At 40.2% G+C, this 27,363-nt stretch overlaps 1 protein-coding gene across 1 annotated transcript in view; it reads left to right on the top strand.

Annotated features, from left to right (window-relative positions):
- Window positions 1-19,859, top strand: part of LIMCH1 (LIM and calponin homology domains 1) — a 320,132-nt gene extending 300,273 nt beyond the window's left edge. Inside the window, 9 exon segments of the mRNA XM_040625079.1 lie at window positions 527-619; window positions 1,702-1,806; window positions 2,910-3,037; window positions 5,110-5,231; window positions 5,509-5,632; window positions 8,047-8,124; window positions 9,730-9,838; window positions 11,944-12,046; window positions 16,947-19,859. Coding sequence (XP_040481013.1) covers window positions 527-619; window positions 1,702-1,806; window positions 2,910-3,037; window positions 5,110-5,231; window positions 5,509-5,632; window positions 8,047-8,124; window positions 9,730-9,838; window positions 11,944-12,046; window positions 16,947-16,972 — 888 coding nt within the window. The 3' untranslated portion in view covers window positions 16,973-19,859.
- Window positions 19,860-27,363: the final 7,504 nt, after the last annotated feature.

Genomic DNA, 27,363 nt, shown 5'->3' with positions numbered 1-27,363 from the left:
CTACTCAGCTAATTATCATCTTGTCTACTCTGGAGCTTTCTGCATTGTCTGTCTTGTAAACCTACAAGGTTTTGTTTGTTTTTTGTTTTGTCTCTTACCAAAGTCTCTCAGTAGCCACATATTTTTATTAGTGAAATGCCAAACTCATCTCTGAAGGGCCCAGCAGAAATAAACCATCGGTGTAGCCTACCGTCCCAGGACAAAAGCCAAGTTAAGGAAGATCTTAGAATCTTTCCGTCTGTCTTTTCTCTTTGCATAAGCAAATGTCTACTAATCTATCTGAAGAACAGACCTGTAGCACGCCATCAGCAGAAAGAGTGTTCTCTGCTAGGGTTGTTATGTTCCCAACATGTTGGAGTGCCACAAAATACCATGCCCCCTTTGTGGCATGAATGGATTAAACTCAGAATGTTGCAACACGGAGATAGCCTTGCAATATATTGTACATGGTGGTTTGGGGGGGGGGGTGTCCCAGTGGCGTAGGCAGTGGTCAATTCAGGAATTATCTGTGCAAATTCTGTGACAGGAGAGATACCAGAAGGAACAGAACAAGCTGAAAGAAGAGTGGGAAAAGGCCCAGAAGGAGGTGGAAGAGGAGGAACGCAGATACTATGAGGAGGTAGGAAATTCCCAAGAAGGGATTTGACTTGTAGTTTTGATTCCTCAACGTTTATCAGCGCTTTTTTTGTCTGTGGTAGATGTGTGCACGTGGCCATGCCTCATTCTCCTTACTCACCTCAGAGCCCTGTTAACTTCTTCAAAGAGCCATATCCTGCAGGCTCTAAAAGACCACAGGTCCCCTGAATTTAGTTTGTAGTAATGGCATGTTGAGTCATGGGTCAAGGGAGACAATATAATTTTATCTGTTCTCTAGTCAGAGAGTCAGATTCTTGATTTACCTTAGATGACACAAAAGTATCTATTTATTTGTGTGTTTGCTTGAGGAAAGCATATTTGGTAGTAGTGAATTAACTTTGTGATAGTTTTGATAATGAGGCTAAGTGAATCCTTATCAACTACATTCACTATATGGTACTAAAGAGATTTGGAGGGAGGGGAATTTGGTTTTGTTTGTCTCTTTTTTTTTTTATTTATTTATTTTAAAGATTTTTTATTTATTTATTCGACAGAGACAGAGACAGCCAGCGAGAGAGGGAACACAGGCAGGGGGAGTGGGAAAGGAAGAAGCAGGCTCATAGTGGAGGAGCCTGATGTGGGGCTCGATCCCATAACGCCGGGATCACGCCCTGAGCCGAAGGCAGACGCTTAACCGCTGTGCCACCCAGGCGCCCCTCATTTTTTTTTAGATGAACAAATCAGACCACATTAGAGAATTAGAAGGGAGCTACATTTAATGTGTATTATCTGAAATGTGTTTATGATTAATTTTGTTGTGAATTTATCTTCAATAATTTTTGTGCCTCATCTGATCCTTAGAAGCATTTCTAATTAGGCTTCTTGAATCAGACTAAGTAATTCGCAAAGACTTTGTTTTTCCAAATTAAATGCTAATTTCTGAATCATTGCCCATAGAAAGTGTTATCTGATTTACATGCTTTTAGAAAATAATTTATTTGATGCCCTGCTTGTTTGCACATAATCTGATGGGGTTTTTTTAAGTTCCTTGATGAAATTTTTCTCTTGACAAATGTGATTTTATTTTCTTTTGTCCCCTTCACTAATGACTGTCCTTCCCTTTAGGAGCGCAAAATAATTGAAGACACCGTGGTTCCATTTACTCTTTCTTCAAGTTCTGCAGACCAGCTGTCTACGTCCCCCTCTGTGACTGAAAGCAGTGGGAAGGTGGTGAGACCATAGATTAAAAGCAACTTGTGAAATAAACCTAAATAGAAGTACAAAACAACAAGGCCAAGTTTTCCACCAGTTTAAATCCAGGACTATTTCCCTAAATCACGTCAGCTACCACGTGGCTATTGTACGCCGTGGTGCTGTCACTGCCATGGTCAGACTCTGTCATTTCTGGGGGGGGAGGGGGGAAATGAAGTCATTTCTGGGACCAGATCTGCTCCCACAGGCTGGCAACCAAAGTCTCTCTGCACTGGCTGGAGAGATCCCGATTAGTGGTGCCATTTGCTGGAATGTTCTTCTGATTGCCCATCATTCACTCATTCAACAGACATGTATTTCTCTCCTCCACACCATATGTTCCTTTGCACTGGATGGTAGCCAGCAATATACTCCCCACCAACCTCCATGAAAGTTGCTTCTAACCCATTCTTAAAATCCCACATGAAATTTATGTGTGTCTTCAAGGGAGAGAGCACAGAAAGGGTGGTCTACCTCCATATCCCCCAAATAAGGTTGTGGAGATAGTGAACAAAAGTCATACCAAGACTTGAATAGTCTGTAATCTGCATTAAAAAAAAAAAAAAAAAACTGATGGGCCACGAGCGCCGTTTCTCTTAACTGACCAGTCCTATGACTTTGTTTTGTTTTGAAAAGTGGGTTTTCTGACCAATTCTGTTTCATGATAACTTTCAAGAAAGATCCAGATTACACATTTATTTCAAATCAATGGAAACCAGTTACTATTCAGTTACTTTGGACAACTGTTCTTTAAATTGTAGGCAATGTGATTTAAAAAATGTTTCAAATATCCCATGGCCAGAGATGAGTGTTGTCCAGTGTGTTTAAAAATTATTCAGGGGAGCCTAGGTGGCTTAGTCAGTTAAGCTTCCAGCTCTTGGTTTCAGCTTAAGTCATGATCTCATGGGTCATGGGATCAAGCCCCAAGTTGGGCTCTGCCCTCAGCAGGGAGTCTGCTTGAGATTCTCTCTCTCCCTCTCCCTCTGCCCCACCCCCACACACACATGCGTGAACCCACATGAGGTCCCTCTCTCTCTCGATAAATAAATAATATTCAATATGATCCTTGTTTTCTCAATTAGAATAAGATGGACCTGGAAAACTGTCGAGAGGAAGAACAGGAAACAAGACAGAAGAAACCACTCCAGGGGAACAACAACGATTTAATGCTTAAGCCTAGGGAAAATCATCCGCTAGAGGAAATGGGCAGGTATGAAGTGTATCAGGCTGTCCTTCTGAACGTGCAAAGCCAGACTCTGCCTGTTCACTCCCCAGAAAGGGTACCTATTTCTAATGCAAATCATATTCAGCTTTGAAATTATCATTCCAGTAATACATTACATATTGCTTAAACACATTGTAATATCTCTGAAGTCAGTCTTTATGATATTGAATATAAATCGCCTTATTGTTAAATAGGTGAAATCTTTTTTAAGTAAGGGGAGATAGTATAGATCATCCAAGGAGCACATTGTCACTTCAAAGCCCCAAATCTAACTATCGTTCACCTGAAGTGGTTAATGTGTCTGGAGGGATAGAGGTTGAAATCAGGTCCTGGGGTCCTCCCCACTGTGGGTGGACAGTGGACCTGGACTTTACCATCAGTGTTCTCCGAGATGTGAGAAGCCGCATTTATTCCGGGTGACAATATTATAAAGGATAACAACAAATTGATTGGTTGTGGATATTCACCCCACCCCGTGGGTTCCAGTATGTTCTATGGGAGATCCAAACAGGGTACCCAGGAGCACCTGGATCATTCAGAGCTAGCTCAAACTGGAGCAGAATCTGGATGTAGCTCTCGGGCGTAGTGGGTTGATTGATGCCACCCCGAGCCTAACCTAGAAGGGACCCACAGAATCCCAGGAAGCTGGCAGTACCCTGCCATCAGCAAGTTCTTTATGAGACATGTTTGCTTCTGGGGCCCTGAGATACCAGAGAGATCTTGGCAAGTGTGCAATCATGTGCACACACATGCACGTACACAAGTGTACAGAGATACACACATGTGTATACACACACTGCATCCTCAGAGAGACCCAAACACATGAAAGCTAAGTGTTATTTTCAAAAACTGTCCAATTTGAAAGTTTGGCTGGGGGGGCGCCTGGGTGGCTCAGTCGGTTAAGCATCTGCCTTCGGCTTAGGTCATGATCCCGGGGTCCTGGGATCGAGCCCCACGTTGGGCTCCCCGTTCAGCACAGAGTCTGCTTCTCCCTCGCCCTCCGCCTGCTGCTCCCCCTGCTTATGCTCTTCTCGCTCTCAAATAAATGAATGGGATCTTTAAAAAAAAAAAAAAAAGACAAGAAAAAAGATAGTAAGTTTGGCTGGGAGCTGAGCCCTTCTACTGGGATCTGCTCTGAAAATTCTCCCGCATCCATCAGCTAAAGACTGGGTGAATTGTGGACATAGGAGCTTCAGGCCCGTGTCCAGAGACTGCAGAGCCTTGGGAATAGCACATCTGTTTTCAGTTAACACTGTTAAAAGGAACTTTCCAGTTTCACGAAACGAAAGCCACTAGTCAGGAATATTTGAATGATGCTGCTAAGCATATTATACATGAATTTTCGCTGCTTGTCCAGACAGTCCCTGTTATCTCCAGAAACTTTGTTTCCCCAAAAACTTTTTTAAACCTCCTCCATCTCCTTCCTTTGCACCCAGAAGCTACTGCAAGGCCGGTGAATTCACATGGGCTGCCCAAATCCTGGATGGCCCAAGTGATTTCTGCAGTAAGTCCTCTCTTGTGAAAATCTGGGAGATTCCAGTTCGCTCTGGTATCACTTGAAATTATCCGAACGAAGAGCTTTACGGACGGGGAGGTGGGGAAGATGTCAGAAGTGATGTTTTCTGGGGCGCCTGGGTGGCACAGCAGTTAAGCGTCTGCCTTCGGCTCAGGGCGTGATCCCGGCGTTATGGGATCGAGCCCCACATCGGGCTCCTCCGCTATGAGCCTGCTTCTTCCTCTCCCACTCCCCCTGCTTGTGTTCCCTCTCTCACTGGCTGTCTCTATCTCTGTCGAATAAATAAATAAAATCTTTAAAAAAAAAAAAAAAAAAGAAGTGATGTTTTCTCTCAAGCTTATTAAATTGATGGATAATGAAAATGTGCAGGACTTTCCAGTACTTTGAATCTGGTTTAAAATGAAAAGAATAAATAAACATGTAGTTAGTCCCATTTTTTTCTGCATATTGTAACTGGGTATTTCCATTCGCTAAGGGATGGGATAAGTTTAGTTCAGTTGCTTTCCTCTCTGTTCTGAAATATACTTGTTTATCTCAACAGCCTAACTCAAGGGGCCTCAGCTCATTCTAAGAATCCTGTATCAAAAGGAGTCCATCAAGACCATCAGCTGGATACAGAAACTGGGGCCCCACACTGTGGGATGAACTCACAGGTAGCTCAGGGTAAGAATGGGTGTTTAAACCCAATAATTAAATTATTATAAGCCCCCCAACACACATGGTTCAGACAGTTGTGAGCTCTACTGGCTGCAAGCTTCTCTTGTAGCTTATGCTGAACAGCACAGTGAATAGACTCCCACCACTGTGGGCCCACAGTCTATATGAACTCACGGTGAGACCGCAGCGGGCATTAGCGCTTTCAAGAAAGATGACATACAAAGCACTAGGGTGATGTTACTGCACACCGAATTTATGTTCTTTATTCTTTCCTTGGCCTCAGATCCATCCCAGAATCAGCAGGTATCAAACCCATCAATGCACATTTTAGAAGATGTGAAGCCAAAAACCCTCCCTTTGGATAAAAACATTAACCATCAGATCGAGTCTCCGAGTGAAAGACGGAAGTGAGTAGCCAAATAAGTTGCATGTGGAATTCTTTTGGTTTTTTTTTTTTTTTTAATTTATTGACTAAGAATGGGAAGAAAGAGTGTGAGATGGCAAGATGTCAGCAGTCTTTTGTGCTTCTCTCCATTGACTCTGAGTGATCAGATAATAAGTATTTATGGATGTTTGAGACAGTCTTCCTGGCAAGTAAGGAAGCTCTCTGATTTTTATCAATTTGTAAGAGCAAAGTAATGTTTTTAACCTACAAATCTAAACATTTGGGAAGAATTTGCAGGCGTGTTGTATAAGTGATTTATTTAAGTAAGTTAAATTGTCTCAGAGTCTGTTGACAAATGTTCTTTCAAGGAAAAAAAATGTTTTTCTCTTATTTACATGCTCTCCCATTAAATAACTACCCCAGGCTGTATTCTCATTTTGTAAAAACCGTATTATTTTACAAGAAGAATGGTTCCTATCATTTTTGAAGCATTTCAATATATAATAGGCACTGTGTTGAAAGGTTTATATATCTCTCCCCTTTTTTATATACATTAATTTACTGAACTCTTCCAGTAACTTTACTGGGTTACTGTTTCCGTTTTAAGGATGAGGACATTGAGGCTCAGGGAAATTAAATAACTTATCCAAAGTACTTGACTGGTTAAGTGGTGGAGGAAGTCCAAATGAACCAATAGTTCCATGATAAGATCATATTTGGGCCAGAGATTCCTGTAGTCAGTTTTTAAAATATATAACATTCATGACGTATTAACCAATCATTCTACCTAGAGCCACATGACCTGGATTTAAACTTTGACTCTGCCACTTGCCCACATAGGACTTTGAGCAAGTTACTGAATCTTTCTCTTCCTGAGTTTCCTCATGTGTAAAATGGGAAAAATATTAGTACGTACCTCATAGGGTTTTGTGCCTGGCAAATGATAGATGCCACAAATGTCAGTGGTGGTGCTGATAATGCCAAATGATGGTGATGCTGATGGTGGTGGTGATGGTGATGATGGTGGTGATGGTGGTGTTGATAGTGATGGTGGTGTTGGTGGCAGTGGTGTTGATGGTGGTGATGATGGCTGTGGTGGTGATGGTGGTGGTGGTGTTGATGGTGTTGATGGTGTTGATGATGGTGACGATGGTGATGATGGTGACGATGGTGGTGATGATGGTTATGATGATGGTGCTGATGATGGTGATGATGGTGATGGTGGCAATGATGGTGACAATGATGGTGATGGTGACGATGGTGATGATGGTGATGATGGTGACAATGGTGGTGATGATGGTGATGTTGATGGTGATGGTGATGATGACTTGTTTTATAAGTTCATCTTTTTACCTTGTTTATCATGTTACACTTTTTTTCTCAATATAGTGTTTGAACCATTTCCCCTTTTCTCTTACATGTATCCTATTTTATTACTATCTGTCCTGATGACACTCAAAATCAATAGAAGGTAAAGTCACATAGAAGTAATCATTATTGTTCTTGATTACTGCTCAGGTTTTCAACCTTTTTTAAGGCAATGTACTTATACTTTAGGGTATTACATGAAAATATGATACTCCAGAGGAGACAAGCTCTGCCTGAGGAGGGAGGTTTGAGTGGGCAGGGGCTCAGGGAGTTTGTCTGAAAGCAGTTCAAAGACAGATGGACTGATGCTCTGTTCACTTCTGTGTTGGCATTTCTCTTTTCCTCCTTCTTTCCTGTGTTCTGTCCCTTTCTTCACAAATGAAATGAACTCTTAAAAGCAAGAGCCCAGAGAAGGCTCATGTGCCACCACAGAGCAGGGCTTAATCGCAGGCAAAGCTCATGTGACACCAAGAGCACCTGTCAAACCATCGTGGTAGCTTCTGGCTGGGGACCATTCTGCTATGTGGATGTCATGACCTATGTCATGACCTAGCAGTTATTAAATGTTTTGAACATCACCCCTAATCACATATACCCATGATGAACTTATTGGTAGGGGTAGAAGCCACCTCACTGAAAAAATACCTCCATTAAGCTCTGCCCTTTAGCTCTGGGCTCCTTTAAGAGCTTTTCTATATCCCTACTCTTCTCTCCCCTCCCACCCAGTTCATGATTTTTATATCTTACCCAGCATGCAATGTTAACTAGCAAAGTACCTGGCAAAACAATGAAGATTACAAAGATGTTTGGTCTTTCCTGTGCAACCATGCCAGCCTGGTTTTGATAGTATGCAGATAATGCATGTACAGTCTTTGCTAGATGCAATGACTATTTTTTTTGTCCTTCATAAAAAATTACCACTAGGACATTCTGTTGTTTTTTATTTGGTTGTCAAGGGAGTGTTTTTGTTTTGTTTTGTTTTGTTTTGTTTTAATCCAAAATGTCTCTTCTTGTGGGATGGGCTTCTCTTTACTTCTCTTAATCTTTGGCTCCTTTACCATGTTACAGGAAAAGCCCTCGAGAGAATTTCCAGGCTGGGCACTTGTCCCCCTGTTCTCCCACCCCTCCCGGCCAATCACCAAACAGGTACAAGACGCTAGAAAGCCTTTCTGCGGCTGCTTGGCTTCACCTAGCACCTGCTGAGCATGATTTCAACCAAAGTAGTGCCTGCCAGCTGATTTGGAGAGTTTTGTTCATCTACCTCTCTTCCTACACACACACACACACACACACACACACACACACACACAGGCAGGAGGAAAGAACACATCCCCCATCCGCCTGCAGATTTTCTTAGCCCGTGATAGAAAAAGCCAAGTGTATGATGTTGGCACGGCTGTGGCCATGGGGCTTTAATTACATTGTGCAGAACCCAGAATCTAATAATAAAATCCACCAGACAATTGCTGGGCTCCTTAGCCGGCGTCTTTCCCTCCAAGTTTGCCTGGGCCTTCTGGCCAGGGTCTGCTGATGGCTCCTACAGGGAACCAGGCGGGGGCTAGCAAGGAAACTTCATCCTCCCCTTTTACCCACTCAAGCTCTGTCATGATTGCTTCTGGACCTTAATTGGGCCCCATGATATTCTTAAAAGCTGCCTGAGTTCCCATTCACTGGAGGGGCAAAAGGAGTGAGAACTCAGAGGTTTTCTTTGATTTAGAAATTTCATTTTACTACCAGATAAGAGGGAAATCCTAATAAATAGAGTTTGCTTGGAGCAACTCTTCCTCTTTTCTCTTGTCTTCCTTTCTGTTTCTTCAGTTCCTCTTACCCTGTTGGCTTTTGAATGAAATTGCATATTTTAAAACTCGTTGCGTATTTCCAAGAGCTTTCCAGACAGTAGGCGTCATTGTGATCTGATCTCAGTTGTGGGAAAGCTGCCTTAGAGGAGACCATCTAGTGTTCTCACCCAGTGTCCGTCTTCGGGCTCCGGTTCTATTCTGGTCGTGGGCCCTGTGGTAGGGCCTGCAGGGGTACGGAGATGGGGGAGACGCAGCCCATGCCCTCCAGGCGCTTACAACTCAGGGAGATGGCAAGATTATGGAGCTCCAGAGTGTTTACCCTGGAAGAGGTGGTAGGTAGAGACCAGCTAATCCAGTCCTCTCATTTTAAAAGTGAAAGGAAAACACAAAGCACATTCCTTACAGCCAGTCATAGAACTTGGTGACAGAGCAGGGAGTGGGTCCCATGTCTGCCTGGGTTGTATCACAGTTGCCTCTATTTTTAAACAACAACAATTTTTTCTTAATAAGTAAAAAGAAATGCCCTAGTGGACCAATGAACCAGTCATAGAAAATCTTAAAGCAAAAAACTGAAACCTTAGTAAAGCTGAATTAGATTATCTTTTAGGACTTAAGAAAACATATGATAAGTATACTGAATTATTTCACGGCATTTAATCACTGTGGTTGAATAGAATAACAGATAACTGAAACACATACACACACCCCAAATTTCATGCCACAGTGGAGGCCTATCATATTTAGTCTAGGGGTTTGCTTGCAACTTGTATCTGATGCTTAATTCCCACCATTATCAGTTCAATAATTGCCATTGTGTTCATGATATAAACACTTTTAAAATCCATGGTTGGTTTTTTTGGGTTTTTTTTTTTTTTGCATGAAGCTACATGTTAGTGCATATGACCAATATTCTAAATGAACGTGTTATTACCACGTATATTTTGAAACCTAGGTCTATCAGTGGGAAGAAGCTATGCTCGTCCTGTGGGCTCCCTCTGGGCAAAGGAGCTGCCATGATCATCGAGACCCTCCATCTCTACTTCCACATCCAGTGCTTTAGGGTACGTACGCGCCGCTCTCCTGAGTGATGTCTTCTAGCATCTTCTAGCAACGGTCTGTGCTGAGAAATTCCCTCCTGAAAATCCTGATGGCCTTGCTCGTGAGGCCAGCCCCTCTAGGTTGTACAGAAATGTTCACAGAGCCCGTCCTTCAGGATGAAACTCTCCTCTCACACGTCCCTCTGGGATTTGTGCAGTGTGTCTGGAATGCAGCGTCTTTGCTGCTCCTGACACTCTTGTGACTTCACGTCAGAGGTTTTTGTCTTTGACTGAATGGGAGATTTTCTGTCAATTAAGTGGTTAGTAGCTAGTTGCAAAATTGTGGGTCTCTGAATGAATATGTGCGTAATCACGGATTGAGTATCACTCCCTCTGAGAAGCTGCCCTGCCCCCCAGACTAAGTCGGTTGCCTGTGTTACAGTCCTTAGAGAGCCTTGCATGGTCCTTATCGCTCGCTTGTTTCATTGTTTAATTATCATCTTCTCGAATAGTCTGTCGCCTCCATAATGGCGGTAGCCAGATCTGTCCAGCTCATCGGGGTTTCCTCTGAACCTAGCACAGATGGTGTCAGTAGTTTTCGATGAATGAATTGACCAATAAACTGGAAATGAGGAGGCCTAGGTCCTAGTCCCACATCTCCTGCTAATAAGGAGGGGAGCTAACCACTTCTAGCTCACTTATGATAAAATTTATAAGTTGGACTATATCGGCATTTCTTTTTTTTTTTTTTTTTACTCATGGACATAATTCAAGTTAATATCTAATGTTGAAGCTAAACCCTCAAACTCTGAATCAGAGTCATTTCTTTCTCTTCATTAAGCTAACGTGCTTTCTTTTCTGCTCTCGAATTTTGTTCTGTTTCTTGGTCAGTAGCTTCTTCAGCTATCAAGTAAACTTACGTGGGTTTAAAATAACTCCCACTTTACGTATAAGCTACGAGAAAGTACGTGAAGTTCCAAATTATTAATTTAATAATATCAGTAGTTACTGGAAAGCAAAGCTTATGGGCAAAACACAATATGGGTACTTAATTAGATTCAGTTTATCAATATTCTCATTGTAGAATGAAGCTAGACAATGCATAGCCTAAATTGTCTAAGAGTGTTTTGAGGCTCAAAGAATATACTTTTTAAAATCTCCTGGCAATGCCAAGATAACGTGTTCCAACACCATAGTTTGTTCTCAGAGACTTGCCCTGGACTTGAAATAATCCAGATGGCAAAGAGTCTTTGCAGTTTCTCAAGAGAGAGGAGACTTACGTTCTTAGCTGTCAGGGCCTTTATTCTCTCTAGTGATTCGCTTCCTAGAGCTGATCCGACACTTTAAGGCACATCGCCTCTTAGATTCATGCCCTAGCCTGGAGATCAATGGAGCTTATAACACAATTTGGATGAAGCCTTCCTCTACCCCCTGGTGACCCCAGAGCATGAATCTGGGGCTGGCCCTCTTCTCCTGAGCTGGGTCCTAACCCCCACCCCCAAAAGGCTGGCCTCCCAACCAACCCCCGTGGCCACCTTCTCTGCTACAGCCAGTGCGGGGAATCGCACCGCCTCCTCCTGCACTCAGGCTGACTTTGCTGAGACGTGTTCTGTTCCCGGTGGATTTGTTACTCTGGGTGTCAGTGGTTTCAGTGTGGAAATGTAGGGTAGAAGAGCTATTGCCTAGTAATTCTGATCTGGTCGAACTCGCCAACAATTCTGGAACGCATTTAAAGATTATTCACGTGCAAGTTTCAAATGAGAATCCATTGGCCATGTGTTTATTTAAAACCACGAGGATGTCATCTGTTCGAAATGGTAGTTCTATCTTCATTGAGATGTTCCATCTTGATTTGGGATCAACCCGACACCACCTACTAGCTTTACAACCCTGGACAAGTCAGTGAGCCTCTGAACCAGTGTCCTTCTCTGTAAAATGCAAGGCATGGGGATAAAGAGCTAAAAGTTGCTGTGAGTCCACTCTTGGTACAACATCTAACACATAGTAGATGCTCAGCAAATGTGGAGGTTGTAGAAGTGATCTTTGTGTATTTGTGTGAACCGTAACTAAGCATTACAAAGAAGTGATTCCTTGTGCCCCTTATAACTTCTGTTCTTTCTGCCCTACAGTGTGGAATTTGTAAAGGACAGCTTGGAGATGCAGTGAGTGGGACGGATGTTAGGATTCGAAATGGTCTTCTAAACTGTAATGATTGCTACATGCGATCCAGAAGTAAGTACCGGGGGGCAGGGACAAGATATCCTGAGATGAGTGAGTGTGATCACATGCCTTTTCCAGGACCCAATTTAGAAATTCAACTATTCCTCCTCAATGATTGACACGCCTACTCTGAGGGTAAGATTTATTAGCATTTAGGTAAAAGAAACGATAATGAAATAACCCCTATTTACCACTTGTTTCTTACTGGAAGTTGCTGTGTGGCGAAATTCTTTTTATCCAGAAAAATTCTTTTTATCCATTAATACACCAGGGATGTAAAAACTGTAGACCAAGTTTGAGACATTGCTTGAGCTCACCATAGAGATTTGGTGAGAGAGAAGGAGGATAGAAGGTCTGTGAAACACTGTCCGTTTGTGGAGGCATTTCTTTAGAAGACCAGCGCCCCCTGGATGGTCTCAGTGTGAAGAATGGCTCTCCAGTGTTCATCAGAGCAAGCACCATCTCCTCAATGTCCACGTGCCCTACAGTCAGGAGTTCAGTAACACGGTCGGCTTTTGTTCCCAACTAACCTGAAAGCTCCTCCAGAGCCAAGATGAGGGGTTCTACTTCTCTGGGAATCCCTGCCCCACACTCCTCCAAAAGTACAGAAACAAAACTTAATGCGCTGCCCTGAAGCCCTCTGATCTTCGGCTGGGTCTCCTACCATTGAAGGTTCGTGTTGATTTTGAGGGCACCAGGGGGCGCTGTTGCCCAGCTGCTGTTTGGAAGATCTGCAAATAGCCAGTGGCTCACCTCTGAATCCTCCCTACGTCCTAAGTACAGTCTTTCTGGTGGGCAGCCTAGACAGGAGACTTATAGCAAATTCATCAGTCAGAAATTCTTCCTTTAAAAACAATGGAAGTGAAGAAATGGGGTTTGAAATTCAGGAATTTTTTATTTCTCAAAGTAAGTGGAGTAATTGAAATTAAGTTGTTTTATTGCTATAGGTTTAGTCAATTCAGAGAAGTATATGCCTCTTTTAATAAAATAATGGGAAATAAGAATTAGATCAAACCCAGGAGGTTTTGATCTATGACAGACATTTGACTTAAAGTCAAAACAGTTCCAACTTTGAGCTGCTGCCCTCAAAACTGAACTATTTATACTTCATATTATTATATATTATATTGATATTAATTTTATATATTTTTTACAACATATTTATATAGCATAAAATACTGATATCAATTTTATACTATGTATTATACATGTAAAATATGGTATAAATAGTTTAAAAAAGCTAAAATGAGCAACAAAGAGTAGTATACCATATATATACTCTAAGTATATATACGTCTATAATATATAGTAATTAAATATATTTATTTAAACTGGATTTCCATTTGTTTATTTTTATGCATTACAATGGAAAACTAAGCCCTTTTCTCACAGATTCCAAAGTGATTTTAACTATCATCTTGTACAAATTACACTTTTTCTCAACCTCAGTGAAACCACATGAATGTAAATCATGGAACCAGAAGAGGGCGCTGTTAGGTTGAAGGACTGTTGAGCCAGATTTGAAAAGTACTGGAAATCTGAATTTCTTTCATAATTTAAAGTGCTTGAAGGATATAAGCAGAGAACAAACGTGAACCCACCTCTGGGTGACAGTGACCTGTTTTCATCCAGATTTTTATTTTAATTGAGAGAGTGGGTGATTCATTGTCATTTCTTTTGGAAACTAGCTTTTTGGATCTAGGCCAGCAGTTTTTCTCTTGTGTATACAAATAAAAAGGGCTTTAACTGCTTTTAATTCCAAATCTAAAGACAAGAACCATGGAGTTATAATCATCTATAAGAGGTTATAAATTTTAATAGTCTCATAAGATAAAAAATAAAAAAGTGATTTAGAGATAGACTAAAATGATTTTTTGTTTATTTTTATTTTATATAAAATATTTTACTAGGATTTTTTTTTTGATACTTAGAAGAAAGCAAGAAGGCTTATCACTTCTCTGCCTAGACGACTTCTGTAGACATTCAAAGGAATAAGTAAAAAACATTATAAATTGTGTAAGGTTAGAAAATTGGGTTGTTTAGAAAGATACCAAATTAAAAGTGAAAGTCTCCAAAATTAACCACTGTAATCACTTTCTAATTATTTCTTAGAAGGGCAGAATGTACGTTCGTATCTGTACACACACACACACACACACACACACACACACGTGTGTGTGTGATGCATCTACCTACCTATTTGCTGTTTTTTATTTCACGAAGGTAATCACATAGTCAGTGTTCTGTACTTTTTGTTGCTCTTGTGTTTAACTTAATGGTCTATTATGGCAATTTTTTCTTTTTCTTTGGCAATTTTCTCATATAACATATTCTTTCTCCTCATTCTTTTGAATGCCTTTTTAATACCTGAATACAATCCCATTGTGTGGACTTACCCTAATTTCAAACTAATTCTCTGTGCATGGGCACTTTGGTTGTTTCCAGTGTTTGAATATGTTTTTGTAAAGGCCCCAGTGAACATCCACGTACTGGTGTCTTCGTGAACAGTTGAAAGCATCTCTGTAGGGCAGATTCTGAGCAGTGGGACTGCTGAGTTAACAGTCATGTGCTTTTAAAATTTTCAGACAACTTGTCTAATTATCTTCTAGAAAAGTGCACTCTCCCTGCAAAGTGCATAAGAGAGCCTCTTTCTCTCTCCATGCCTGTGTCAGTTCTCGATAGCATCAGACTTTCTAAATTTCCACTGTGTTGCATGGGGAAAGGAAAATCTCATTGCTTTGATCTGTATGTCTTTAAGTGAGTTTGGACATCTTTTCATGTGTCTAATGAACATTTCTATTTCTTTTTTGCTATAAAAAATTTATCTTCTCTATCCTTTACCCATGGTTCTATCAATACTTTGAGTACTTTGTAAATTAAAGACATTTTCCCTTTATTTTCTATTTGCTGCTTTATTGCAATTGTCCTTGGTCTTTCTACTTTGTGAACTTTTTTTCGTAGAAAAGATTTTCATGTAAGGTAATTAAACATACCTTTTTTTTTTTTCCTTTTTGGATTCTGGGTTTTGTGTCCTGCTTAGAAAAACTTCACTACTCCAAGGATTTAGCTAAGATTTCTCCTAGAATTACTCTTTAGTTTCTTTTTCACATGTAACTATGTGATCATCAGAAATATATTTTGGGATAAGAAATGAGATAGATGTCCAGCCTTTTTTTTTTTTTTTTGGCCAATTAGCAATTGTGCAAATATAACTTAAGAATCCCTTTTTTTCTCATTAATTTGAAATGCCAGCTTTCTCATAAACTAAGTTCCTGTATTTGAATCTATTTCTGGATGTTTTGTTATGTCTTGGTAACCTATTTATTCTCTAGTATTGAATAGTTTTTATCATTATAGCTTCTTAATAAGTTTTAATATTGAGTAATAATAACAACTTTCTTTCCAATTGTTTTTTCCGATTTTTCCTAATTCTTCTTTCATGTTTATTTTTCCAGATAAATGTTAACATTATGTTGGGCTAAACTTTACTTAACACATGACAGGGACAATGACCAGTATTTCTGAGAATAGTGCTTATTTCTTTCTTGGTGTCAGAAGAAAAAAATATATAGCTTAAGAATGAATCAGTGGAGGGGATAACAGTTGGCTCAAGAAGTACAAATACACTTGAATTGGTTGAGTATATCCCACATGCAATTTTTTAAAAAGTCAGAATGGAAAAAAATGGCTAAAAAATCATTTTTCTCTTTTTATTTGATTTTGATCTGAATTGAGAAGAGGGGGGATGGGTAGATGGGAGGGATGGTTTACACCATAGGCATTCTAAGTGAAACAAAATAATTTCATTGTGTGGAATAATAAAGCCTGAATATGTAATCCTATTTTCTTCAAGTAACTAGTCACATTTACATGAAATTTTTCTCTTGGAGGGGAGACATAGCATAACAGCATATTAAAATGTAATTCCTAAAAGCAATGTAAACAGTTTTTAAGTTCATATGTAAATGGGAATGGAAGTACAAAGCAAATCACCTGCCACAAACCGGAGCCGTCACGTGGCCAACTCGTGCCATTTGTGCTTGGGTGTTGGGTGACTGGGTCTCTGTGTCTGTTCCATCATCCATTCTGGGGAAGTGCATTTAACGCAAAATCCCCAGGGTCTTTTCCAGCGTTGTGATTGCCTCATTACAACTCTAGTGCCTCCAGTGAAGGAGAAACTTTGTGAAGGTTTCAGCAGGAAATATGGAACCAAAACCATCCTTCTAGATGGAGTTGCCAGATAAAATACAAGATGCCCCATTAAAATGTTTCTGCCCTATTAAATTTGAATTTCAGATAAGCAATGATCTTTTTTTTAATATGTGTATACCCCAAATATTGCATGGTCAGGATTTAGCACAAGTATATCTCAAATATCCCATGGGATATACTTATACTAAAAAAAAAATTGTTGTTTACCTGAAACTCAGATTTTATTGGGTGTTCTGTATTTTTATTTACTAAATCTAGCATCCTATTAGTATGAGTTCATATGTAAATCATGTGTCACATTCCTCCTATTGCAATGTATTTATTCTTAGAGAGACCAAAACCAGAGAAGACAGATTATTTTCTTGCTTATTTGCCCCCAGAAGACAAGGTAGAAAATTTAACGAAGATCATTTGGTTTAAGGGTAAAATCCAGAGGATTTCAACCAAACTTGATGGGGCAGATGGATCCCCAGGGCTCCTTGTTACGTTCTGGGATGGGACTCAGGGGTGCACTTATAACAAGCTCCAGGTGATGCCAATACTGCCGTTCCTTGGGCAACAGTTTGAGCAGCAGAGGGGGACAAATTCCCCCTCTAAGAGAGAAGAGATTTGGGCAGAGGTCATTACCGATGTGTAAATGCTCTGAGGCAAGAGGTGTCGAGTCCTTTAACCAAATGTTACCCCGTGTTCTTTGTCACAGGTGCTGGCCAGCCCACAACATTGTGACGTGGTTGTCAAGCTTCCAGATCACTCACCATTTCTTTCTTGAGGGTGTCCCCTGGCGACCGTTTAACCAAATCCCAAGTGCAGGGGCTTCTTGGCATTTATCTAATTTCAGAAAGGCTGTTCTAAGAGATGCTCTCTGTTCTTCTGTAGCATAGCATTGGGGTTCTTCCCGGTTTTCGTTTCGGTTTTGATTTTTGTTTGGTTTGGTTTTGCATTTGCACAGTACATACAAAAGAATACGGAAGTGTCGTGATCCTGTAGTTCACAAAAAGGTCTCAGCGGGGCCAACAGGCTTATGGTTCCAAATGTGTTATTCCCTTCTCTGCGAGTCCATGAAATGAATGATGCAATAAACCTGTTTTGTTTTAGTATTTCTAGGAATTAAACACTTCATGTTTACAGAATTGAGCTGCAGATAGTGCAAGACATGCCAATTTGAGATATGTGGTCTTCTAAGACAGAAGCCTACAATTCCTGCATTTCAGAAACTAAAAATCACATCATCAAGCTCTGAGCTATGACTTGTTTTTAACGCAAAGACGCTAGTCTGATAATATATACTGTAATCCCGAGACATTTGTTACTTACCGTTGGAGGTAGAAGTCATACCAATAAATTATTACACCGTTAGGATTAGATTTTGTGTGCTTTGGAAGTTCTGTCATTCATAGAGGCTGGTCCATCAAATAAAGCGAAGCCTTGCAGTATCAGCTAGACTTACACTGGGGGACGTTGCCCAAGGGTAGGAAGAAACTGTAGGGAAATATTTCAGTCATCGTCTCCAAAGTTATTACCAAAATCTGGGAGGAAGTTTAATCTCCAGAGGAGCAGTGGGTCAGTGATAGCCGTGAGGGCTTTGTGGCTTGCTTCTCGTCAGGTTGTAGATTGAATAAGAGACTCTGTACGAGGCCTATGGAAGCTTTCATCAAGATCAGTCCATCATGAGGTGTGACCAGGGCTCACCCTCGCCTGCAAGTTCTCCTTGAGGGCCCGAAGCACAGGTGCCTAAAGCAAAGCATTAAGACCCTCCTCCTAGAATCCAATGACATAGGTCGTGATGAGCCACTGATGTGCGATCAGCAAGAACCTCCAGCTCACATGCGCCCGGCCCACTGCAGTGGACACCTGCTGTCTCCCATTCTCCTGTGTCACCTACTCTCTGCACGGTCGGCACTTCCGGACCTTGCTCATGGAGAAGTTGAGAGAGGAGCTCTTGTGGAGAGCTGGTTGACTGTCTGCCCCATGTGATGAGTTTCCACTGGCCAAGAAAGGACTCAAGTTACTAAAAAAGTATCACGTTTTAGATCTCCAGGCTGTTTTCTTGAAGACTGGGGAAAGGGGAACTATTTATTCTGCCTTAAAATGATGGCAAATAAGTGAAGATGACATTTCGTGAATGTAGACTATGGATATACTCCTAATAGGTTAATGTAGTCATAAAAGGAGATCAAGTAGATGTTTTCTGTTTATGTAAGCAATAATTTTTTCCGTGTCTTACTGAGTATGGCTAGCAATTATTTATTTACATGCTAGACTGTTCTCTGCATGCGGGTTCCATGTAAGTGCAGAAATTTCCTCAGCCGCTGGAGGTGTTTTGACCATTTTGTCATTTGGATGAGCTGTTGTTAGATTGAAATTTACACATCATTTCATTAAAAAATTGTGCCTTAGAAAATGCGAAGCTGTTGCACATAGTCAGTGATGAATTATGGATGCAGTACATTGAAGAGAGATGAAGTCACTTCCAAGTCACCAAGACTTCTCATGGAGGTGTTTGCTGTTTTACAGGAAAAAAAAGAAAAAAGAAAAAAAAAGAAAAATAGAAAAAAAATTAAAAAAGTAAAAAGTTTTGAAAATGTACAGATTAAGTTCAATATTTTGATTAACCACCTGCATGTTTTATTAAATATTTTGATAATGTGGATGTTTACACTTTGCATGATATTAGCAGAGTACTTTCCCACAAATAATGCACAAAACATGTACAATATGATGATTCATAACCGATTTTTCTAGAATACTTTTTACGTGTGGAACTCCATCTGTTATGGAAGGATTATATGAATATTGCACATTCTCTTCTGGTTTCACAAACCCATTTATACATATTTCTTAGTGAGACTCATTGTACATGTATTGAAGCCTGAATCGAGTCAAGAAAAATAAAGCCCCATTCTCCAACTGCGAAATGTGCTTTCCCATAATGAACAATAGTCACCAGCACAGAATAATCTCCAACATTTTCTAAATTCTAATTGCCAACTGTTTCTATTTATATTTGATTTATATTTCATTTGGAGTCTGTTACATGGCAGCTCGGGCCGCCTAGATCTTGTTTTTTCCAAGGCAGCATAATGAGTATGATCTATTTCTTTTCAAATAATCTTTGAGATCCCAGGGAAAAAAAATGCCCTGCTCTGTGGAGCTACGATGGAAATGCGTTTGTTTAAAAAACAGATGAGGCAAGTGAGTGATTTATTTTTCCTGAGGAAATATACCTGATTTTTCCCCCTAATACTCCAAAAGCTAGTCCTTTCTCTTTCTTAAGAAAAAATGGGTAACTCTTTGTTTTTCACTAGCAAACTTTCATGCCATTTCCTCATTCTTTCCATGTAGTGTTATTAATGCAAAATACATATTATAGTTATCTATACCCAGTGTAAGACTTAACAAACTGAAATGATCCACCTCATACGTGAGTCCGTCCAAAAGATGTTACTGTTCTGGGTGGGCCAATGTTCTATATCAGTTATACTAACCTTCATTTAAAATATTTATTCTAAAATGCCTCTGAGAAATAGTAAAAAAAAAAAAAAATTAAAAGTTGGTCTAAAATGCAACAGCTTTTATAGTAAATGTACATTTATAAATAAAATACTCAAATCAACTTTGTATTCCATTAATTGGGGGGGGCAGGGTGGAGGGGTCAGCTTGCTTACTTGGGGAGGAGAGAATCAAGCTCTCTCTTGTAGCTTTCGGGGTTATGTAATCAGATGATGGCAATGAAGCGTATTTGCATATGCATCTTGATGCAGTTTTGAGGTCAACTGTTTAAGGCCAATCAAACTTAGCAGCTGGTTGTAGGAGTCACTGAGGAATTGCCTTCCACTGAAGGATTCAGACTCCTTGAAATGAGATACACGATCACCAGGAGGGACCCTGCAAATGCCAATGGAAATTGTCTGAAACACCCAAATGCTGGTGCATTTCTAGCACTGCCCAGAGAGAACCAAGCCAAGCCCTTGAAGTCACTAGATTCTGCCACTGTCCTTAGTGCTTCTCCAATGTTCCCTCTCACTGTATATGTATAGTCATTTCACTGAGGGCTTTTTTCCCCATTGTTGAACCAGGAAATGTGCTACAAAACAGAGGCTTCCTGNTGATGCTGTGAACTTTCCAAAATACACATATTCCTTGCCTGGCCCTTTGTCCCAGATTTGTAAGCGGTGGTGGTAATAGCAGGCAAATTCTGTGAAAGCTCCCATCGCTCTAAGATGTGGTGTTCTAATTGCCACCACAATTTGTATTCTGATTCTTTTTTCTATATGTAAGATTTTATTTATTTATTTGACAGAGAGAGCACAAGCAGGGAGAGCAGCAGAGACAGAGGGAGAGGGAGACGCAGACTCTCCACTGAACAGGGAGCCCGATGTGGGGCTCGATCCCAGCACCCTGGGATCATGACTCGAGCTGAAGGCAGACGCTCAACCAACTGAGCCACCCAGGCGCCCACTGATTCTTTTTGCCAAGTGTGGTAGGCAGCTGGTAGTTGCTATGGTTTCCATAGATAAGTGACTTCTTTCCCTTGCCTAAGAGAGTTTGAGTAGCTCTCAGAGGGGTGGCATATATCCATCGTTACTTATGAGAGTCCGTTCAACTACAGTGCATTTCAGAACAAAGAGAAGATTGTAAGCACAGCATGTGCTCTCTAGAGAATGTCTTTACCAAAAGAGTAACATTCGACCTCAGATACGCTGAACTAGCTTGCTTTCCACCGACTTTCTTCAAGACCTAAGGACGTCTTCTTAAGGGTCCTAATTTAGATCACAAAGGATCCCTCCCCAATCTTTGGCCTTATCTAAGTCAGGGATTACAAACTCCAGTGACTGGAGGGACCAGTTAAGCACTGTAAGTAGGAACCAAAAGTGGGTAATAGAGTGGTGTAGACTATAGCAAAACGACAGATGAACACTTCTGTCTAAAGAGAGAAGCGGCTACCTGACTCCAAGCAATTGTTTTCATATGAAATCCCCAGCCTCTTAAATGTTGACAATTCAAAACATTTCCTGACATGTGCCAACCCAACTTGTGAGGCTCCACAAAACACATGGGCAAGTCCAAGTTTGTTCTCAGGCCACCTGTTTGTAACCTACAGTTAAATCTCTCGGCTTTTCTATCAGCTGCTGCTCACGATCTCCCCTAAGCAGCATTTCCTTTGACAAACATATCGAGCAATGGCTAAGGAAAATACTTACTTTTGGAGTGTCTTGGGTCATCCTGAGAAAGAAGCTCCAAGAGCCACCAATCAGCGAGTTGTATTGCTACGATTCATAACACTTTCGGGCAACATTATCTGTGTATCGTCACCAAAGATTGCTATTTTAGAAGCACCCGTGTTCAGTGTTTTGCCAAACCATGCCCTTCCCCTTAATAGTTTCCTCTTTTCTTCTGAGCGACTCAAAAGGACAGGAAAATGTGCACACGTAACAAAGTAGAACTTTTCCTAACCCTTTTGAGCATCGTTTCATCAGACGTAGTTGTGCCACATTGTTTCATTTATCAAAAAGCATTTTGGGGGACGCCTGGGTGGCTCGATCAGCTAAGCATCTGCCTTTGGCTCAGGTCATGATCCCAGGGTTCTGGGATCGAGTCCTGCATCAGGCTCCCTGCTCAGCGGGGAGTCTGCTTCTCCCTCTGCCCACTGCACCCCGTGCTTGTATTCTCTCAGGCTCTCTCTCTGACAAAATCTTTTTTAAAAAAAGCATTTGGGGCATGTATATATACACCTCCCTATTCTATAGATGAGAAACGGAGGTATAAGACGGATAAGTGACTTACTCTGAAGGAGTTTAAGATTTTACATAATTGTGTATTTCACCAACCGTCTCCAATCAGGGGTGACTAGGTTAACCTCCTGTTCAATTGCGCCTGGCTCTTGTGTCTGGGACCTCACATGAGACCAACTAGGAGGACTCTCTGAGCACAGCTGGAATTTGGCAGAATTTAATCTACACTCAAAGGGAGAGCAGAACATTCTTTTTATAGTAAATGTATGCTTGTAAAATTCTCAAATGGACTTAGAATTCCATTTTTGCCCCCTTGGGTTTGATTTCTTTCTCTGAGTAGAGAGAAGAGAGCTGGCCTTTGTGATGTGACTTTGGGCATCTTCACGTTTGGTGGAATGGATGCTAGAATCTCACCAGCCAACCACACTCCTGGCCAGAGCCCCAGTGACCCTGGCCCTGACACACGACACTCCAAAGCCTCTCTACCCTCCCCAGATCTGGTCTCCAGAGCTGGGAAAAAGTAGCCTGCCTGATAACACATTTGTCCAGCCCACTTTGTCTTACGGTGGGACCTCCACTTTCTCAAACTCAACAGCAATGACCTGAACAAAGGAAGGGCCTCTTTCTAACCACTCCAATGGGGAGATGACCCTGAGGACACAGCACAGTGATTCCTATGTCACAATATCATTTCACTGCTAACTGGTTCACTGACAACATTAAATCAAGGCATTTCATTTTTCCAGCANGAATAATGACATTATCCATGAAAACCTGTTTTCTTTATTGTCCACCAAGGAGCCAGAGAATTATTTCAGTGGGCCCCATTGGTTTAGAAAATACTGTGTCTGGAAAGTGACTGAAGGATAACTCTAGGAAGCCCCATGAACATTTTATCAAGCACTACGCTCCCACTCGCTATGAGCCAGCGTTAATTACTATTCTGAGCTCTGATCCTGGAGCATTCGGCAGTTCCTCCTGAATCCAGGAACAGTTCTGATGATAATATTTCATGTCTTCTAATACTTTGAAGACTGAGAAGCTACACCTTGTTTATATAACACGGTGGGAAATGAGTGGAGTATTTGATTAGCTAAATGCAGAATACCTATTCTGAGATGATCCAAGAAAGTTTGAAAAGAAGGAAGAATCAATTTGCCTTACCAAACAGTAAAATTTACTATAAAAATAACAATAAGCAAGTACATATTGTGGGCAAGAATTAATAAACTAATTATATTAACAGAGCAAAGTGTATGGCCCAGAAATAGACCCAAATAAACATAAAAATTTTAGTGCAGAATAGTAATGGTATCACAAATCAGTGGATAAAGGAGGAACAGTTAACGTCACCTCTTCACAATAAAATTAATTCCAGGTGAATTTAAGTGTTAAGTGAAAGAAAACAAAAACCAACAGGAAAAGAAAGAATGATAGGTTAATATGTTTGAATACATAATAAACGGAATTTTAGGCAAAAGTTAAAATTGGTGAAAGACTGGGTGAAATATTCCCACCAAATAAGCCAAATGGTTAATATCCTCAACATATGAAGTCCTTTGCAAATCAATAGAAAATGGGCAAAAGGACATAAAAAAGCTGGACAGAAAAGAAATATAAATGGCCAGTAAACATGAAAAAAAATGTTCAACTGTACTGGTGATCCAAGAAATGTAAATTAAAACAACAGTAAGATAAGATAAGACCCTCCCTACACCCCAAAATAGAAAGTCACTCAATTATATTAAAAACTAAAAACTACCATATCACAAAAAGAAAGTTTTTAAAAGGTTACAAACCAAGAGTGAAGTTTTCTCACAGGTACAACCAACAAAGAGTTAGTATCCAAACTGTATAAGGAACTTCAATCAATAAGAAAAATACGAACAGGTCAATAAAAAGGGACAAAAAGCATGAAGAGTGATATCATAGAAAATATGAACAGCAAAAAAAGCAAAAATATATTCAATTTCATTGAGAATGCAAATTAAAACCATTATGAGATGTTATTTTATGCCCACCGAATTGATAAAAATTTAAAGCTTTGATGACACCAAGCAAAGATATGAAGCAATGGGAACTCAAACACTGCTGATAAAAATATGTTGGTAAGAGGTTGGTATACAAAATATATAAAGAACTTACATAACTCAACACCAAAAAAACAACTAATCTGATTTTAAAATGGCTGGAGAACCTGAGTAAGCATTTTTCCAAAGAAGACATGCAGATGGCCAACAGACCCATGAAAAGACGCTCAACATCACTCATTAGGAAAATGCAAATCAAAACCACAGTGAGATATCGGCTCACACCTGTCGGGATGGTGAAAATAAAAAACACTGAGAAACAAGTGTTGGTGAGGATGTGGAAAAAAGGAAACCCTCATGCACTGTTGGTGGGAATGCAAATTGGCGCAGCCACTATAGAAAAGAGTATGGAAATTCCTCAAAAAAAATTAAAAATAGAACTACCACTAGAACTAATTACTAGTAGTAATTCCACTACTGGATTTTTATCCAAAAACAAACAAAACAACAACAACAAAATAAAAAAACAAAACAATCCAAAACACTAATTCGAAAAAAATACATTGACCCCTATGTTTATTGCAGTATTATTTATAATAGCCAAGATATAGACGCAACCCAAGCATCCATTGATAGATAAATGGATAAAGAAGATGTGCTTTATACACACACACGCACACACACACAGAGGACTATTACCCAGCCATATAAAAGAATGACAACTTGTCATTTGCAGCAACACGGATGGACCTAATGTGAAGTAAGTCAGCCAGAGAAAAACAAATACCATATGATTTCACTCCTATATGGAATTTAAGAAACAAAACAAATGAACAAAAAAAAGAAAAAAGAGACAAACATAAAAACACCCCACTCTTAAATACAGAGAACAAAATGGTGGTTGCCAGACTGTAGACGGGGTGTGAAACAGATTTTTTTTTAATTATTGGTAAATAATTCTGCATTACCTTAACAAAACTGATGAAGCTCAACCCCTTAATGTAGCAATTTCACTTCCAAAGCATGACTACCTTCGCCTAAACTCTAGAGAAACTCGAAAACTCTCCCAAATGTCTTCCATGAGGCATGTTCAAGAATGCCCCTCACAACACTGTTCGGATATAAATTATGCCATCTCACTTGAGCAGTGAAAAAGGAGACGACTACAAACGGTACACATACATTTGGATGAATCTCAGGAAAAATAAGAGGTTAAAATAACAAGCTGCCATGTGCTCAATTCGGCAGCACATATACTAAAAATAACGGATGCCCCATATGACATACATTGTGACACCATTGACATGATGTCCAAAGACAATAGAAAACTAAGCATTATGGTCTCCTGAGAGGTACATAATACGTGATAAAAGTAAAGCAAAGCAAAGGAATAATACAAAAATCAGGATTTGGGGTCAGGTGGGGGAACGCTGTCAAGGAGCGCGCACTGGGAGTATCAACTTTGTTGCCTTTTTGTTTTGGATCACTCGTAGCCTGATTTGAGTACCTTCAGCCTTGCTGGATATTACCAAACTGCTGTGCTTTTTTTAGATTTATTTTTTTAGAGAGAGCATGCGCAAGCAAGTGGGGAGAGGGGCAGAGGGAGAGGAGAGAATCCTGAAGCAGACTCCCTGCTGAGCATGGGGGGGGGGGCTCGATCCCAGGACCCCGAGATCATGACCTGAGCTGAAATCAAGAGTTGGATGCTCACCTGCCTGAGCCACCCAGGCGCCCCCCACCAAACTGCTTTTTAAAGTGATTGTTTCTAGTAACCTGATAACAGTGTGTGGAAGATCCGTTCCCCCATCATACCCCAAACTTGCTATGTCAGGTTTCTTCATTTCCGCCTGTCTGGTGGAAGGAAAATGGTGCTTCAGCGTTCTGATTAGCATTCCCCCGACTGCTGGTAGAACGGAGGATAGTTTCACATCTTTACTAAATGGTTCAGTTTCACTTCAGTGAGTTGCCCGTTCATTTCTTTGCCAGTTTTCCTATTTAATTGCTTTTTTTAAATTACTTTTTAGGGATTTCGTGAAGATCCTAGATCCTACTCCTTAATCAATCACATGCATTGCAGATGTTTCTCTCCATCTGTGGCTTGTCCTGAGAATTTTATCCTGTCTTTCAACAGTCAATTTTTAATTCGACATAGTAAATATATGAATATTTGTCCATGTTTTGTGCTTCCTGAGTCCCATTTCAGAAATCCTTCACTATCCCGGGTGCCTGCATGGCTCCGTCGGTGAAACGTCTGCCTTCGGTTGGGGTCATGGTCCCGGGGTCCCAGGATCGAGCCCTGCGTCAGGCTCCCTTCTAAGCGGGGAGCCTGTTTCTCCTTCTCCCACTACCCCTGCTTGTGCCCTCTCTCTCTCTCTGTGTCAAATAAAATAAAAACAAAATCTTAAAAAAAAAAAAAAAAAGAAATCCTTCACTACTCCAATTCTCTAAAGATATTCTGCTACCTACTCTTAAAATTTTTTAAAGTTTTGAATTTCACATTTGGATCTTAAGTAAAGTAGGGTCTAATATTTTTTCCTTTTGGATAGTCTATTTTCCCAGAACCACTTACAAAATAACTCATCCTTTGTTCTGCTGACTTGTAATGTCACTTCTGTGAGAGGCTGTTTTGCATAAGTCTGAGAGGCTGTTTGGGGACATTTTTCCATTCCGTTTGGTCTATTTGTCTATCCCTACACCAATATCGCACTCCTTAATTAGTGTGTTTTTAGATTAAGCCTTGAGATATTGAAGGGTAAATTTCCTTCCTTTCTTAAAATTGTCTTGGTCATTTTTGGACTTTACTCCTCCGTATAAATTTTACGGTAAACTGTAAATTTTCTCTAAATTGCCTCTTGGAATTTTGATCAAAATTGAACTTAGAGACTATAATTTTCTACTTGGTTTTGTTAGTGTACCAAAATATCACCTTTTTATATGGTCCTCTTGGACCAGCAACTTTGTGGGACTCTCTTATTAGTTGTAACACATTGTTTATCATTTCTCAGGCATCTTCTATGTAGTCAGTTATTACCTACAAAAAAAAAAGATTATTTTGTCTCTTTTCAATTACATCTTCATTTTCCATGTGTTATTGTATTGCTAAGATGACTAGTAAATGCTGATAATGAGTATCCTTGTCTCACATTATTATTTTCCAAAGTATTTCCTTTTTAAATTTTATTTATTTTAAATACTCATTAATGAAGTATAGTTGACATAAAATGCTCTATTAGTTTCAGGTGTACAGCATGTGATTTGACAATTCTATATATTATTCAGTGCATCCCACGATAAGTGTAGTCACCATCTGTCTCCATTTAATGTTATTACAAAATTATTAACTATATTCCCTGTG

The sequence above is a fragment of the Ursus maritimus genome, unplaced genomic scaffold (genome assembly GCF_017311325.1).
Source record: "Ursus maritimus isolate PB19 unplaced genomic scaffold, ASM1731132v1 scaffold_8, whole genome shotgun sequence".
Taxonomy (NCBI): domain Eukaryota; kingdom Metazoa; phylum Chordata; class Mammalia; order Carnivora; family Ursidae; genus Ursus; species Ursus maritimus.
The sequence above is the reverse complement of the archived record's forward strand: the minus strand, read 5'-3'. Positions and strand labels throughout refer to the sequence as shown.